The sequence below is a fragment of the Melospiza melodia genome, chromosome 6, assembly GCF_035770615.1.
Source record: "Melospiza melodia melodia isolate bMelMel2 chromosome 6, bMelMel2.pri, whole genome shotgun sequence".
In the NCBI taxonomy this organism is placed as follows: domain Eukaryota; kingdom Metazoa; phylum Chordata; class Aves; order Passeriformes; family Passerellidae; genus Melospiza; species Melospiza melodia.
Window position 1 is genome coordinate 8723109 of NC_086199.1, and position 18425 is coordinate 8741533.

Here is an 18425-nt window from a genome sequence, read left to right on the forward strand (position 1 = left end):
TGTGTCTCTGATGTTTGCTTTAATGTCAGACAGCTTGTCATACAACATTGTGTGCATTTCATTAACTCTGCAATGAGGTAATCACACCAAAAAATCAAACATCACACACTGACTGGTGGTTTTGCAGGTAGAGTCAACTATCAGAAATTCTCATGCCACCAGTGTGGATGCCACGAGGAAGTGATTTCTCTGACAAGGACAAAAAGAAGAGAGTTCCTTGATTTGCATGTGAACAAGATTCAAATTCATTTTTTTTGTTTCTATTTTAAGTGCACATTTCAATTCACTTCAGGTCTAATCCCATTTACAGTCTTTCTGTCCCTGCACATCTTCCAGATTCACCGCATATTGGGAATTCCAGTCTCGCTCAAAAAGATCTTTCATCTGCTCCTGGACGGGTTGTTGCCTTCTTTGCAGGTTGGTTGAATCCTGTTTGATAATTAGTCCCACACCAGCTGTATCAGTGAAGTAGTTTTCTGACCAATTGGAAGTCCCTGTGCAATGGAAAAGCAGCTGATTAGAAAACATTCATTTCCCAGTGTTCTGTTTGATCTCTGGGCTTTGTTGATTTGCTCTATGGCTGCAAATCTCATTAGGACCAACGAGGCAGCAAAAATCAGGTCACCTCCTTCTTATGCCAGACCTCAGGTTTTGAAAACTTGCTATTAACTGCAAACCTGAAGGTTCATAACCTTCTGATTCACTACAGCCTGTGACAGAATGCACAAATCCACTCATAAACATGGCAATAAAGTGCAATATTTGAGTAGTAAGAGAAGTAAAAGTAAGAGAAGTAAAAGCCAGTGTTTGACATGGGTTTCAGTGTTTGAAGAAAAAAGTCTGTAATTTACTTAATTCTCTTAACTTGTTAAAGGAAAACAAAAGAAGAAACGACTCCTGATCAATAAACCCTCGGGAGCTGTTCTGAGCTTGACACGCAAAGCCTGCTTCTAAACCAGGCAAAGCTGGAAATCCAGCTGCAGACATTGTCTGGGGCTCTCTCCAAATCAGGCACTGTGAACAATGCACACTCTATCACTTACACACTTGCCCTCGTGATCACCTTAGCCAGAAAAATCTGCCAATTCCAGAAGGTGCTTAGGCATGAAAACAAATCATCTGCGTATCTGCCTTCAAGTATAAAACAGGTTATTAAAGTATTGAAGGCAACTGGAGCTGTGAACCCTCAGCCAGTTGGAAGATGAGGCTATTTGCTGGAGTGTATTGCTGGGAGGATGAGCTGGCTGAAGTGACAGAGCACTTTCACGTCTCCTTTTTTGAGGGTTCCTAATAAAAGAATGAAATGTAAACACCATCCTGGCTTTTAGGAACGGCACACAGTTGACATTACTGTTTTCTCATTTCCTTTCCTAGAATTCTGTTCAACAAACAGCGCATGGAATTAATTCCTCCCAGCAGTTTCCTCTTTATTAAAGCACTGTAATGTTATGGACTGGAGCACTAGCTATCCCTGTGTCACTGTGAGCACACAGGCTGTGAAATCCCCGCTGTGCTTGTCACAGGCTGTGCACTCAGCCTTGTCACACTCTGCTCCTGATGGTTCACAGTCACATGAAATAATCTCTTACTGAACTTGACCTACATTATTTTCTCCCCTTCATATCTGTTCTTCTTTACCTAGGACAGACTCTGCTTTATATGGCAAAATGAAGTATTTTTGGTATTGCAGCTGGTCCTATCTCAGCCTCAGTCCAGTAGATCTGGGGATACTGGAAATATTTGGAATAATGGAATACATACCGATGTAGGCTACTTTATCAGTGACCATGTACTTGTTGTGATTCACTCTCCCATGAGGAATGTTTGTGTGATTGAGAACAGGAACAATGAAGAGTTTCTGGAGGTAGAGGAATAAAATTTTAACACAATACTAGAGTGAAGAACAGACATCATGATTGGACAGTGCATGTTTTCTATAGTTTCAAAGAATGGAAGAGTGTGGGAAGAACAAAAGAGAACATACTGCACTCTGTTATTAAATAGACCATAGAAGAGATCTTACTCCTATCCAAGAAAACTAGCAAATAATTCTTCCACAATACATAAAACTGGATAAGCAATTAAGATCAGATACAGAAAATGTTCGCCTCACAATGTTCCATTAGTGACACAGCTATTATCATTACAGGGCAGACAGTTAAATGCAGTTTTAAGCAGCTGTTTAATAGATTGCATTTACCACTGATTGCTGCTCTTATTTTGTGTGAGAATGGGCTGATCACAGACACAAGGGGTACTGTAGGCAACTATAATGCCTAACTTTTTGTGTTAACTCTTACCAAAATCTACATTTTCCTTTCTATTTTTTTTTTCTGAAACCCACTCCTCCTTCTATGGTATTTCTCTGTTGTGATTACTGCATCAAGTTGGGAGCATCCACACCATCCCCACTCCACCTGATGCATTCCAGCCTAATGCCTATGGTCTGTGTGCAATATTTAGTGTTCAATAACAGATCTATCTGTATAGGCACACAGTAGAGCTCTCAGTTTAAAAAAAATGGTATCAATTAGACCAACTTGACATGTTCCATGCAGGAAAAGGTCTCTGAGAGGAGCACTAAGTTATCATATAAACTGTTATTGTCACAGTGCTCAGCAAAAGCAGCTGCCTGGATAATGTCTCAAGTGCCACAGCCAGGCACATACCTGATATCACTAGTAGCTTGAAATAGCTGCTTCCTCAAAGATTATATATTGGGCCTTATTTTCACAAAAACGGGAAGCAGTCACTGCAAAACCAGACAACCAGCTTCTCTAGAAGCTAACATTTGTACGCACAAACAGCAGCTCGTTCTCAGAAACCAGTGTGGGGCCATATCCTCCAGCTGCCTGTCCAAAATCAGGGTTTTGTTTCATACCACGTCGATGCTGATGTGGGCGTGTGGGTTGTCGAGGGCACGCAGGGACCTGAGGTAGTGGAGCATGGCTGGGTCGGTGTAGGCCCAGCAGCTGACCAGGAGCCGGACCCGCACTCGGTGGTTGAAAGCTGCACGTCTCAGGGCATTGTCAATGGCTGGCCAGTACCTGCAGAAAAGGAGGTAAAAAGGGATGTTTTTTTAAAAACAGTTCACTAGAAAGCTGTGAAGTTAAACTGAGACTAGGAGTGATGATGCACAGATGGGATTTTTGATCTCTAGTAAGTGAAGCACTCATGGCTTCCCTGGAGGTACAAACGAAGTTTTTGCCTTCTACCAAGTCTGTTCTTTTCACAGAACGTGTTTTGAGACCTCCAGACCCTGCCAAATTGGGGTGAAATTCATCCAAAAGTTTAAAGCTTGGTAAAGTGCACCTACACAGATACACACACAGCATGGTGCCACCATCCTTATCTCCTTAGGAAACTGAAGGTAACAATAGCAACTCCAGGGTAAAGCCAGTTCATACAGGAGAATAAAAGGGCAGTGCAGAGCCCAGAGCAAAGTCTAAGAACCATTTTGCAGAATATGGCTTTTTCAGACCCCTGGAGACTGTTTCCAGTGTCTGCAGTGGTCCTGTGCCATCAGCCAGCATGGGCAGACTCCATCCCTCCCTGTTCTCCTTGTGTGTGCCCAAGGTAATAGACACAGCTGTGCCCTGAACGTGGGAAAACCCATTTTCCTGACACTTGTGTTGTCTGTAGCTGTGGGGAACATCTTTAACATCCTTCACGCAGCTGCACAACACTAAGAGCTGGACAATGTGCATCCCAGGGCTGGTAACTCCAAACAGCCACGTGGCATTTTCACTGCACAGATCCTAACAAATGCTGCACAGAGGGAGAGGGGCATGTTTAGTACAGATTGGAGGCCTGATAACAGAGAGAGATCCAGCATTTGCTCACAGTCCCATGAGCAATGATGAATTAATTTGCCTAACTTAATCCTTTTGGTCTTATGTACAAAGGCCTGTATTCTCTGATCCTCCCCTGTGCATCGTCCTATCGCAATCAATGGCCTGGCCACGTGCTCTGAGGCTCAGGCTTGACTTACAGAACCTGAAAAGCTTGGAAAATCATGCTATTTGAAATGCAACTTTTGAATGGTTTCAATTTTTAAAATATATCAGTTTCTAGTTGATTAACACTCAGGCATTGGACAGCAGCTTTGTTTCCTCTGCCTCAGCTGCTGGAGGAACCTAACCTGAACTAATCAGCTTCAATTCATGGCAATACAGCTGGTTGCTGTGGAGATAGCCCGAGGCCCTGTGCCACTTTCCCTGGGCCTTTCAAACCCTTGTTTGCATCTGATCAGCCCAAGATGTCACAAACTGTGGATTAAGCCTTCAGATGAAGAATAAGGAGTATTAATGCACTCAGTCCTAAGGGGGAAAAGAGACTTTCTGGGAACTTACTCCCAGAAAGATGAGTGGGTTCTCAGAAGATGAGAAACCCAGAGACTCAATGGTATTACATATAAACTGCAAATCCTCTGAGATGCTGGATTTATTAAAGATGTCCTCCAAGTAGAGCCTAGTCTCAATTTTGTTTCTTGGACAGTAGAATTATCTGCATCTCTCTATTATCCTAAAATCTTCCCCTAACACACCTATGCCTCAGCTAAACAACAGAGGCTTTACAGAGTTGTGGCAGAGAGACATGATGCATGATATCATTCTGGCTGAATGGCAGCCTAGAGCTTACCCTATTCAACAAGACATCTTGTACATAATTCTTTCACTTGAACTTCTTTCTCAGATAATTTAGCTGGTTGGAATGGAAAACTGAGAAAAGTTGTAAGCAGATAATTCAGAGCACTTGGTTGCACATAAACGTCCCAATTCAAGCATATCTAAGAGAATTTTGGAGTCTTAGTGCTGCTGTGTAACTTTCTGTGCTGCTCAGGTTTGGGTTCTGTGCAGAGCCTGCGCAGTTCTGCTGAGCCTTGGGCAGTCTCCAGACCAGGGCAGTGGTTCAGGCTCAAGGCCAGGCTGGATGGGGCTTTGAGCAGCCTGGTCTAGTGGAAAGGGTCCCTGCCCATGGCACAGGAGGGGAGGAATGAGATGTTCTGTAGCCCAAACCATTCTATGATTCTGTGATTACTCCAGATCACCATTATCACCTTATCTCTGAAGCTGCTGCTGGAACTTAGATGGAAATATTAAAAACAAAACAAAAACCCCAAACAGCAACCAAAAAAAACCCCTCAACAACAGCAACAATAAAACACCAACCCCCAAACAAACAAAAAACCCAGAAGTTCCTTTAGAGACTGTTTCAGCTCTCACTGCAAAGGTCAGGAGAGTCAAGAACCACCCTCTATACTATTGGTCAAGTGCATCAAGCAAGAAATAGAGCAGGAAGTCAAGACTCTTCACAAGTAAAGGACAGCAAGAAAGAAAAACGGGAGTAAGAAAGGAGGAGCACAGCAATGTTTTCTCTGAAAAATCTGATGTCAGATAAATTTCTGGTGTTCCCTTTCCTCTCTCAATTCATAAAGCTGCTGTGTTGAATTTTGGAGGACGCTGGACCTGACTGTCCCTAGTGTGACATGTCACAGCTTTTCTGCTGTGTGTAGAGCACAGGAGGCTGCTCCAGAGCACCAGCAAAGCACACAGGTGTTGGTAATCATCCTTCCTGCAGCATCAGGACTGGAATCACAGAATCCTGGAATTGTCAGGTTCTGGAAAAGACCTTTAAGGTCATCAAGTCCAACTCTCAGCCCAACAGCAGCACCATGTTCACCACTAAACCATGTACTCAAGTGCCATAGCCACAGAATTTTTAAACACTTCCAGGGATAGTGGCTCCACCACTTCCCTGGGTAGTCTGTTCCGATATGGGAGGCACAGTCTATGAATGCAGAGCAAAGCCTCTCTCCATTCTGAATATTTTCATTGCAGAAGGAGGGGAATAGTATGTATTTTCTTTTCTTTAAATAGTACAAGTAGCTGGTTTGCTCAGGATTGAAATTGTACCTTTTTGGTTGAATAAAACGGCTGGTAGGGAAATATTCCATAACAGAAACATAGACAAACTCCTGTGCCTGGCTGATGATACTGAGTATAGCATGGAGGTCACGGGTGCGACCTTCTGGGCAAAATGCTGGAGGAGAAGCCTGGAAAAAAAAAAAAAGAAAATATGTAGATTAGTGATTTTTTTTTTTTTAATCTCAGACTCCTTTGTGTTTAGATCTGTCTACTTTTCACTAAAATATCACGAAGCACTTGAGATGGATCTTTCCTCATGCCTTCCATATCTGGCTGGGTCAGATATTTATTGATGTATTGAGCCTACAGGTGATTAAAAGAGACCTGCACACTGTTCCTGCCATACAATTTGACAGCTTCTGCTGGGTTTATCCCTATCCTTTGAACATCCCAGAGAAACCTAAGGAACAAATTATTATCCACCTGGAATACAAGCAGGACTGCTGAAGAAACTTTCCTGCTCAATCCTTAAACACTTTACAATCTGTCGTGTTATTTTCAAACATACTTACAGAAAAATAGGTTTTTGTCAAGATTCCATTAAATTCCACTTCCAGAGGGTGATGCTTGTTAATGTGGGTTGAGTAATTAAGAGGCCAAGGGGCTGGGATGGTAGCATTAGGATATCCAACATCCCAGTAGGTACTAAATGTTTTCCAGAGGTCTTGGGCCAAGCAGCTGCAGTTATACATCACAGCACCAAGCTCCTTCACCTGCAAAGAGAGCAAGCTGTGTCACAGCCCCAGAAGGAGCCACCTCCAGGGGTTTCTGTAGCGGGATAGAATATAAGAAAATAAAGGTAGTACAGAAAGTAATCTTACCCCTAAAGAGCTGCAACTGGGCTAATTATTAAAGATTAGGAGCAGGCCTGATTTTAACAGGCCACAGCTGTAGCAAATAAGAAGAAGAGTGCTATAAAAGAATGGGTTTGTTGGTTGAGGGGGGAACTGGAGTCCGCTGGCTACTGTGAGAAGAAGGAAGAGTTGGTGCTTAGAGGAGATGTCCATGAGAAACACCAAGGAGGTACAAAGCTCTTGCATTAAGAGGACAACAATTTGGAACCTTTGCAATGTAATGACAACAGGTTTCTTTGCTGTTTCTTCTGCTCTTACAATATTTTACATCATTATGATTTTTCTCTATCTGCTAGGATGTGAGTTTTCCCTCAGACTTCTGAATATAGAGCAGCAGATGTTACCTGAGATAAAGATCTCCAGTCCATGTTTGCGCTACCAATATATACGTGTTTCATGTCTACTATCCAGAATTTGCTATGCAACACTCCTCCTGTCAAATGTCCAAAATCAATCTTTTTCACATGAGCCCCTGAAGAAAGAGGGGAAAAAAGAGTTTAGTACAGCACAGAGATGGTTCCTCAACAGCCAGAACACATCTGCATGTCTGGCTCTTGCAGGCAGTAGCAACTACCAAAATTCACAAGCACTCATTTCTGGGAATCCAGTAACTTGAAAAAACAATATGCAAAATGTGAACTTTCAGAAAATCCTAAAGAGCACAGAAAAAAAGCATGAAATAGCTAGCAGATGGTGCTTGTCCTGTGAACCCATGTAAGCAATACACCAGAACAGGCCTTGGAAACCAGGTTTCCCACAGATGCCTTTTTGCAATACAGCAGCTGTGAGTGCATCACTGAAGGGAAATAATTACCTTTTTCCTCTAAAAGCTCAAGGTCCCTTGATTTTGTAGCCAGAGTTGGTGAGCTTGCTGCAATATACAAAGAGACATTCTGTGCAAGTAACCTCTCAAACCTCTGCAGAATATCTTCACCCTGTGTAGGGGGACACAGCATGGGTAATGTAGAATGTAATCTTATCCCCCAATGAGTTGCAGCTGGAACCCATTACTAAAGATTAGGAGCAGACCTGATGATAACAGGCAACACCTGTAGCCAATAAGAACAAGTGGCATAAAAGAGTGAATTGGTGGGAAGAGGAGGGAGAGAAGCCAGAGGAGTCAGATGGCTGCTGCAAGGACCAAGAACAGTCAGTGCTTAGAGGAGATGCCTGCGAGAAACATCGAGGTATGAAACTCTGGTGCTATGGAATCCTTGCATCATAATGATAAAAGAACTCATGATATATAAGACAACATATAATGATAACAGAACTGTTATAATGTATATGACAACAACCCTGTGTGGTGAATTGTTATTTTTTATATTTTGTTACAGAAGGTATAGTAAGAGATATGTAAGGACAATGTTACTAATGGGTACTTCCTTTGAAGAACCCCAGCACGAGGAAGGTCAGAAATTTCACTTATTTCAGCCTAACTTGACTAAAGGAGAAAAGTTGGAGTCTTGCTTAAAAAAAGCATGGAAAACCTTCCTGGATGTGCAGGAGGAGTTAAGCAATGTCTGGGAGACAGACCACATAGCCAGCCTGTCTGTCCTCTTCCACATGGACATGAGGAAAAACAACCACAGACATGCTTGCTGCTGATTTTACCTTACCTGCTTGGAAGAGGAGTCATTGACACCAATATCCTTCCCAGTGAGAGACCAGTAGTAAGAAGCCACATACACTTTTTCCTGGGCTAGATCAAGCAGTTTTGTCCAGGCTTGGTACAAGGGTTTGGCTGCAGTGCTGTTTATCTCGAAGGGTAAGTCATATGGAACATTTTCCACAAGTTCAAAGCTGCAATGGCAATTTTGTGTTGTGAAGCAAGTGGCTGTGACCCCAGCAGGACACCAAGGACCTGTCAGGCTGCACATTTGGCCATGCTGGGTGCCAGCCTCCACAGCAAACAAGAGGAGCTGGACAAACAGGCTGGCAGTGCTCCCTACCCCTTGTTTTTGTAGCCAGGTTTATATTGCTGTACAGTGACCTCCCAAATTCAGCAGAATAGTTTCTCAGTAGCCATTCTGAGATTTTCATTTTACCCTACCTAAGATGTGGAGAAAATCAAGCCCCCCATAGCTGGATGTTGCTAGGGTACTCTCTTCACCCTCTCCCAGCACAGACATTCCCTGCCCCTCCAGCCCCTGAGAAAGGCTGTTCTGCCAGCTGGTGACACTGCTGCCACAAAAGGAGGGTGGGCAGAGGAGGAATGGAGCTGGCATGAATGTTACAGGCACAGAACTGGGAGCAGAGCTGTGACATTGCCCCTCACAGCAGGCAGCTGCCAATTACCCAGTGCATAAACAGCACCCCCAAATTAGCACTCCTCCCAAATTAGTGGTGCTTCATCACTTATGATACAGTGAGAAGAGAATAAAACCCATGCTGATATTATCAGTACTGTAGCTATTTCTCCCTCTGGTGATGACTTCTCCATGTGCCATCTACCTGACTCACCTGCAGGAGTCATTGCATCTGTTGGTGGCTTCTGGGATATCCCCATAGAGTCCTCTTTCTTCTGGGAGATCTCTGTACAGTCCTTCCTCCTCCACATTTCTGTAAATGCTGACAATTGATGCTTTTTCTCCGTTACCATCAGCTGTGCTGTCCATGCTTAGGAAGTAAAAAGCCACCAGGACCAGACCAAGAGTCAGAATTGCCCCCAAGATTTGAAACTGGAACAGAACCCACAGAGGAGAAGATTTAAGTGATCACCAAGGCATTGATGCACCAGCCCATGGATGACTACCTGTGCAGGTGAATAAATCACAATCTTGGAATGGGAGATCTGCTTGCAGCTACTCCAGACAATGTTCTCAGGTGCAGCACTGAAAGTGAGGAACCGTTCAAGGTCTATTTGGACAGGGCCCTGAGCAGCCTGATCTAATTGAAGATGGCCCTTCTTCTCTGCATGGGATTTGGATTAGATGACCTTTAAAATGTCCCTTTAAACTCAAATGAGGTGCAGTGAGAAGGACCAGAAGTTGCCAAAATTTTACACATTGAAACCCCAAAATCGGGGAATAAAGGTAAACAAAGAGACAGGAGAATAAATTAAGGAAATAAAATGCTAAAAAAACAAAAGAGAAAATTCTGAAACTAAGTGAAAACAATAAAAGGCAATGGGATGACACAATGTGCAGGGAAATGGACCAAAGCTTGCCCAGTTGATCCTCATTGAAATGGCAAGATTTCATTCCCTTCCTAAAATTTCATGAAATCTTGAAATCAGAGAATCGAGTGGAACAAACACTCTGGAGAGGAGATATGATCAAATACAGTGCAATTAGGGGGAAAAAAAATTTGGAATGGTGTTGGTTTATGTTTAGTTCCATTTTCTAGTTTAATTTTTTTGTGCCAACATATCAATCCCTTGGTTTTTTCCAAAATTTTGTGATTAATTTGACATTGATCAGCTTTATTTTAGCACAGGACTAATGGATGTTCAACAAAATTTCTACCAAAATCAAAATAAGGAAATTTCTAACACAAGATTAGCTGTGGCTAATCTAAGCCAAGCATTACCATAAAAAGGAAGTTTGTGTTGTCAGGGGAGAAAAAACAGTTCAGAAAGTATCAGCGGCAGAAAGACATTTTTGTGGTTTCTGAACACGTTCTGGTTTTGTCTTAAACCTCCCTTAATTGAAACTACAAAAATTTAATTTATCCATGTGCACAGTATTCCCAAGTCATTTTAGTGTGGTGGGTTAGTTTCATTTCCCTTTTGCTGCGCTTTCAATTTTTATCCTGAATGTAGATGGAAAAAAAAAAAAAGTAGCCTGGCTACCTGGTAGCTTCAGCTCTGCAGTCCAGCCACTCACATGCTGAAAATTTTAGCACCAGGCTCTAAATGCTGCCCTCTACCCAGCAGGAAAAGACAACCAGGCACGCATGCAGACCTATTTCCCCCCAGTAATTATCATGGCTGGCTCCCCATGGCAATTTGGGGGAGCTGTAACCATCCAGCAGCCTCCGATAGGCACCACGGAATTCAGAGCTGAGCTTCTGAGCCCCCAGGCAGGAGAATTGAGTCTGGGGGTGGTCCTGAGGCTGCAGCCATAAATCTGAGCTCCCAAAAGGGCACATGGGGAAACCACACAGAAACCACTTGCCTCTGAAAGTTTCAGTTTCTGTGTGGATAAAGCTGCTTGCTTTTAATCCTCTCTGCTTTTCTCAAAATCTACAGTGCTGACATAGATTTCAGGCATTGATTTGAATAAAATAATCATCTTTAGGCTATCTACTTAAATTTTTGCCCTCTGGCTTTTTCTCCACCCTACCACAAAAAAAAAAAAATCTCACCTACTTTTAACAGTTCCACATTTCATCACATGAACCTGTTAGCAAGACTTAGGTTTCAGAAGTTATTTCTAAGATAAGAAATCTATTTTGCAGTCACATCATGGCTGTCACCATGCTGCGCACTGTGATGTCCAGGTACTCTGGGCATCTGAATAAATGAATATGTGAATAAACACTGTGCCAGAGGTGGAAGTGAGGCTGTTTGTATGAGTGTGGTTTCCTTGTCCTGAGCCAGACAGAGCTGCAGGATTTATCTCCACATTGCTCCCTCTGGGCAAGGTTTGATCAGTCTACCGGATAAATCAATGAGGGTTTTGTCACTCACTTGTTTACAAATGGGATTGAAACCTACACAGTTTTCTAAAATGGCCAATAAAATAATTCTCAATCTGTAATTTCTTTTCAGAAATGTCAGCACAATCTCAGCCCTTGTAAGCAAATGTGGTGCATCCCAATAATTACCGTTTTGACGTCTTTTTGATTGTTCACGCCTAATTTCATGTTGGAGGACTCATCAAACATCAGGGATGTTTTTAATGCTTTTTTCACAATCTGAAAAACAGAAATGTATGCAAGGGGAAAAATAAAGCTTTATGACAACATTTGTGTACAGCCAATTACAGACAAAAAGTGCAGGTTAGTGCCACTGCTTTACACAGTGCTCTGAGATTTGAGCATGGATCTGTGCATCATCCTCCTGTATTATGGCTCTTGAGTGACATTAACAGATTCCAAAGTGACAGAGAGACATGTCCCCACTGTTTTCCCCCAGTGCTCTCTACAGACAAAAATCCCTGCAGTAATTAATGTATAAACAGCTGCATCACTGCCTCTTGCAGCCATCCTTCAACACCCGCTTTTGTCCTGTTGCAAGAGAACATGTTTGCCAACAAGCAGTGATTAAATGCAGAAGCAGGGGGTGATGGTGTGCAGAGCATCAGCCTCCTCCTGCATGTGACTGTCAGGCTTCTGCTCTCTTCCTCTGCCTGTTGTCTTCAATGCCAGCATCTCTTCCAGAAGTGACTCTGTTAAGGGGACAGGGACCTGGCTGAAATATAAACTCTCCTGTTGCAGTCATCACTCTAGAAAATAAGTTATCTTCTTTTCTTTCTCAGGCAGTATTTCTCCAATCTTTTGTTACCACCAGCAGAGGCAACCATAAGAGCAAATACCAAAATATGCCAATATGACAGCAGATGGCCAGACAGGGGGAGCTGGCACTTTTTTTAGCTGCCTATTTTACCTCCTCAAAAACTTGACACATGCCCAGTGGGTCATGAATCATCCCTGCATTGGCAGAGGTGAATTTACACAGCAGGAGCCTGATGACACTTTTCATTCTGAGAAGCAAGAAGCAGATCCTGGGGTGGAGCAGATCTCAGAAGGTTCCACCAGATGACACCTCCACCTGTCCAGTCCCTGCATGCCTGTTCTGACCCCCGAGCCCCTGGGTTTTTGTGGCCTGGAGGATGAACCTGCTGCAGCAGTTCTGGGTGTGGAGTTGCTCTGTGTGTGGCCACACTCAAACAAGGTTTATGTAGGAAGGATCCTGCCAGGCTTGTCCCATCCATCTTGCCATATGTCACAGCTGTTGTCACCTGAACTGGGTGGGCTCACAGTGTCTGCCCTCCCCCAGCAGCAAAGCAGCATGGCCACACACATTCCCTGCTGCTTCCAGCTCCTGCCCACCCCTCCTTTCTGTATGGATGCTGTGGCTGCATGGAGCAGGCAGGGGTTGGATGCAGCCCCAAAGGCTTCCTCGAGTCACTGGAACTGGTGGGGCTGAACCAAAGAGGTGGAGGATGGACAGGAAGACAAGGGAGGAGGGTCTGAAACAGACTTGGGGAATGCAGAGAGGGATGTGGAAAGGGAGGGCCACAGGAGAGAATGACAAAGATGGAAAAGGTGGGGAAGGAAGAAAAGGTACAAACACTCCTGCTTAAAAGCATCCTGGAGCTGCATAGAAGAAAGCCCTGCTTCCATTTCAGGACCTGCTTGTTGTTATCAGCTACAATCACTGTAGCAGGGCCCACTTCCCAAAGCAGTTTTACTCACACTTTTCACTGTCACTTCCTTTTGCTGCCCCAGGCTCAGCTGCAAGCTCTTCCACTAGAAATAGTTACAAATGCTGGCAGGTAAACATCCACTCTCCCAGCCTTGGAGAAATGGAGTGGCTGCCAGCAGTGAAGGACAGTTGGCCATTCCCACAGCTCTGAAATCCCAGTTCATGTTTTCAGCACAGAATAAAGACCCACTGTCTTACCCCAAAGAGCTGAGAGGGTAGTGGTCACATGAGAGGAAGTGGTCACATTGCAACCCAGAAATCTTAGTGGGTGGAGAGGGAAGAGAAGCAAGAGTGAAGATGTGAAAGAGCTGGGTAGAAAGTGAGGCAGAGGTATTTTAAAGGAGGAGAAGAAAGGTATCTGACAAACAGCAGCAGCCCTTCAGGCTGGGCCAGGAGAGCCCACTGAGGCTGCAGGTCACACTGCACAGCTTGTGGCTTTGGCACAGCTGTCCCAATTAGCTGGGCTTGCCAGGAACAAGCACCAGGAGTGCTTCTCATCACAGGACTGGAGCTGAGAGGTGTAGAGGTGTCCCTCTGTCTTCCTTGTCCCTCTGGCTCCCGAAGCCCCATGTGGTGACCCAGGCAGTGTCTTGGTAGGAAACTGCAGGTGTCAGTGCTATGAGAGCCACGTGATGGCCTCAGATGGATGGAGTTTACCAGAAACAACTTGTTTCACTTCTCTTTTTCAGCAACAATTACAAAATGTCTTCCAAAAGCAGCGTTTTTCTTAAAATACGAAGGCGAACGGATTTTGTATGTGCTGTGACAGAATCATCTACCATTCTGTTCAAACAAAGCACTTCCTGATGTTTTTGACTAGTGATGGGTTGAAGTCCCACCTGCTGTACAGAAGTTGTGAGAACTCCTCTAAAACAGTTTAATTTTCAAGAAGGGAAACATCACAGAAACAACCAGAATTCTTAAGAATAATATTGTAGCTAGTCACCAATTAATTACGGCTCCCTCAAAGTTTTCAGGGCTCTACCAGCTGCCAGTTTCAATGACTGAATGAAGTTCATCCAAGAGCAATAAATATAAGCGCTATTAGCATTGCTGCACAGGCTGGGGCACCAGCTGATGCCACTCTGCTGAGTACCCACAGGACACTGCTGTTTGTAACATTAAGGTTGCTTTGTCTTTGCCTCTGAAATACCTCTTGGAACTTTTCTCCACCAGCCAGAAATTCTGTCAGACTTTGAATTCCAAACAGAACAATGTGATTTTTCACTGTACCAAATCCTCCCCGGGAGCTGTCTGAAGTTCCTCAGATGAACAAGATGCATTCATCTCTCCATGGCCACCCCCCAGCTCCCTCAAGATGAAGACAAAGGCACTTACCATCCTGGAAGGTCTCCTCCTGTGTGGATGTCCCCCTGAATTCTGATGTTACTCCCAGCCTTGTGTACAAAAGGCAACACTCATGCTCTGTCAGCACATTTGTTTAGGGTTCTTCTGGTTTTTTCCCCTCCTGCTGTAGATCACTTCCTCTTAGACACTGAGTCTCACAATGTGTACTGACAGGGTACTGAGTTATCCTCCAGTTGTTGTGACCCAGTTCTTAAACTCTGGGTCCTGATCTTCACATGTTTGCCATAACTTGCTCTGTTGGATGGCACAGCTCCCACTCAGTGGTGGAAAGTCAGAGTCCACATCAGCATGAGAAGACCCTGCTTGGAAGGGCTGCTCAGCTTTGGTGCTGTTAGAAGCCCAAACATGGCTCTATTTTCACTGCACTATTCTTAACCAGAAGCTTCATTTTAAGCAGAAAAACAAACCCTTCAAAACAAACTGTTTACAAAGTTTTTTTTGAAACCACAGTCATGCTTGGACAAACACAAGGGAGCAAGGCAGCTCCTTTGAAACAATGCAGCCCTCATCTTGAACATGTGGCATTTGGAATTTGCAGTGATGCTGTTCAGGGGTTATATCTGACACTGAGTTTGGGGCAGCTTCTAAGAAATGATGCCTTCTATAAAAGTCCAAAGGTTGCACCTCAGCCAACACAAATCCTTCTGGGAATGCTGCTGTTTTCCTCCAAGCAGCCTCTTGTTCCTACTGAACCCAAGGAGGCATTTCCCTAGTGCAGTGCCAGAGGAAGGATGCTGTAGGGAGTCAGTGGAGACAGCTTGGAACACGAGGCTTTAGCACACCTTGTACTAAGCTGCTGAAGAGGGAAAAAATAAAGAGCCAGAGGATAGGTCTGGTACAACAGAAAGAGGGCTTTCCATGGAAAATGCAAGTGCCATGAGTCCTCTGCTTCCCTCGAGACCAAAACATAAGCGTGAACTCAAAGAAGCCCAAAAAGTAATTAGTGGAGCAAATAGGACACCCCTCTGCCCAGCCACCTCACTCCTGAATTTACTGCTGTGCACAGGTCACTTACCATGGGAGCCATCCCAAATCTCTGGATTTACAACAGGACTTAAAAACAAAGCAAAGGCCGCTGCTGTCCCTGCAGATCCGTGTCACAGACATCTTTCATGAAAAATCCTTCCCTTAGGTTTTTTCCTCCTGAGAAGCTGAGGCCTCAGGAACAAAATGTAAACAATGGTTATCTGCTGCTGTGGAATGCAACAGGTGCATCTGTGATTGTTCTCATGTTGGTTGTTTCCAATTAATGGCCAATCACAGTCAGCTGGCTCGGACAGAGAGTCCGGGCCACAAACCTTTGGTATCATAATTTCCTATTCTATTCTTAGCTAGCCTTCTGAAGAAATCATTTCTTCTATTATTTTAGTATAGTTTTAATGTAATATGTATCATAAAATAATAAATCAAGCCTTCTGAAACATGGAGTCAGATCCTCATCTCTTCCCCCATCCTTGGACCCCTGTGAACACGGTCACAAATCCGAGTTACCAGAAAGCTGGAGGCAGGATCTGCAGCCACTGGAAAGAGCTCCAGAAAGCCACCCCTGCCAAAAGCCCAAATCACCCCCAGGAAGTGTCCCTGGCCCTCAGATGACTTCAGAGGCTGAGCATTCCAACCAAATATTTCAGCTAAACTCCTGCTTGTGTGCAGGACTGAAATCCTGGCATGAGCTGTGTCAGATAAGTCACAACAGCTCCCACTGACTTTGGGATCAAAACACAGGGCAGCAGCACCTTTTTACCAAGTTCAGGATTTATCATTTATCCCTCCAATATCACAAGTTCAGGTTAAGAGGGTTGTATCAGAGTAAGAGCAGCTCCCAGGAAAATGAATGCTCTGTATTTCCCCTCTTTGTCAGCTCTCTAGCCACTTGCAGCACTGATAAATTCCACTGTCCTCCACTCCAGCTTGCAAAATCCTGGTTTCCTTCTCCTCTGACCTCACATAGCAGCCCACCCATTCTGCATTTCTGATCTTGCCGGCAGTGTTGTAGCTGTGACAGCTTCAGGATGGAAGAGGGTTTATGGGTAGAATATGGTTCTGTTTGACCAATTCATGCAGCTGGGGGGAGGAAAGAAAACAAAAATAGCAAGTTTTAGAGCAAACAGGAAATTTTATTTCTTCTTCCTCTTCCCCATCTCTCAGACAAGGCTCCTTCTACCAGTTGCTCTGGCTGACTTGCCACCATCCCACACAGAATAAATGCACCTCTTGTTCTGTGGTTGGGTGGCACTCTGTGCTTAACATAATCCCTCTAAAAATCATCCCTGGACTTCCAGTTTGCTACAGGGTGCATTAAAAAATACAGTGGAGGAGCTTTTTCTGCCTGTGTGGGAGGTTTGCTAAGAAGAAACTGCCAGTTTAATGCATCCTCATCTCTGAGAGCTAATTATAGACAAAAACATCAGAACCACTGCAGAGATTACTACAAAACTCCACTTTCTGTTTCATGAGAACGAGGCTGGGCTCCAAATGCCAACTGCTGACAGAAGGATGGAAGGCAGGAGTAGTCAAGGTCTGAAAAGAAAAGTGCTCTATTTATACTTTGTGCCAGAAGATTGTATACTTAAATTAGCTGGGGAAGGGGGGGGTGGGGAACCAAAAGGAATTATTTCAGGTTTAGAACTGGGAAGTGATTCAGCTGACAAGCCATGGGAAAATTTCAAAGTCTAAATAAAATTGTGATTTGTTTGGAAGTATTTATGAAGATTTACTCAGTTTTCACTTTTTAAAATATTCAGTAAATTCACCAAGATATCTGATCATGGACTCGAAACATTTAACTTCAAATATATATATATATATATATATATAAATAACTTATTTGGAATAATTTTATTCAGCCTAAAATTAAATACTCTATGTCTGCCACCCATGTTTTGTTTAGAAAAAAATATTTCAGGGGAAACAAGTAAAGCTGTGATTCATATAGCACAAGAGAGTGCAGAGTCCTTTGCTGTCTCAGTCTTGCCACTCATCTTTTGCAGCACTCACCCTCCAGTCACACCTGGGAAAGATGACTTGCAGGTGTTAGGAAAATACTTCAGTGCGTGCTGTGTTGAATGTATTTTCTATTATAAAAATTATACTCCTCTTATCTCTGTGGTTATTGCTGTTGCTGAAACAAAACCTCACCCAGACCTCTGGATCTCCTGTTTGGGAGTGTCTGTAGGTGCCAGGTGGATGCTGTATTTTGTGGGGTTTGGTAGGTGTTTTCCTTCCTGTGATTTGAATGTTGACAGAAGCATTTAGTGTTGAACAAACCCTTTCTGGCACCAACTCTTTTGGCAAGTACAATATTTCCAGTATTTTCTGTTCTGAGGAGAGAAGGGCTTAATCAGGGTAGAGTCCTAATGAGTGCTACTGTCTTATTGTTCTTGGCTTCTCTTGCTCAGCCCACATCACTCACAGAGCTCAGGAACCAACCCACTGCAGTAACACCTTTCCTAGGTAACTGCACAGGGGAGTGTGCAGGTGTTCAGAGTCTTTGCAGGGTTGCATCCAAATGGCTGCACCCCACTGAGGAAAGCAGCACCCCTGCATGCTCACTGCTGTCCCAACCAGCCCCATCTCACCAGCTGAGACCAGCAGGGCTTTGCTCTTTGTTGGGGAAGATGAAACAGGAAAGCCTTATAAATATGATTGTCTGGCAAAAGATTTTGAGAATATGAAAACAATAAGCGAGATTGAAATGAAAGCAAGCTTTGAGATCCCTCAGTTACTGAACAACTGGAAAACAATGGTGTGGCCAGCTGAAGGTGATCCCCTTTTGATGAAACAATACCCTCTGCTTGCAGACAGGCCCAAGGGACAGAGCAGACCCTACAGCTTTGCAGAAGGGGCCCAAAGAGGAGATTTTAGGGTTTAAAATGTAACCCAGTATGGTAATATAATGATTCT

At 43.9% G+C, this 18425-nt stretch overlaps 1 protein-coding gene across 1 annotated transcript; it reads right to left on the reverse strand.

Moving 5' to 3' along the window:
• On the reverse strand, window positions 1-14597 carry PLD4 (phospholipase D family member 4). The gene is made up of 11 exons (XM_063159815.1): window positions 14493-14597; window positions 11552-11641; window positions 9245-9462; window positions 8401-8584; window positions 7596-7716; window positions 7126-7253; window positions 6440-6640; window positions 5916-6055; window positions 2882-3047; window positions 1762-1858; window positions 1-494 (listed from the first exon to the last, which is right to left on the reverse strand). The coding sequence occupies exons 1-11, from the start codon at window positions 14493-14495 to the stop codon at window positions 295-297; spliced, it is 1548 nt and encodes a 515-aa protein (XP_063015885.1). The 5' UTR covers window positions 14496-14597; the 3' UTR covers window positions 1-294.
• Between the last annotated feature and the right edge of the window lie 3828 nt (window positions 14598-18425).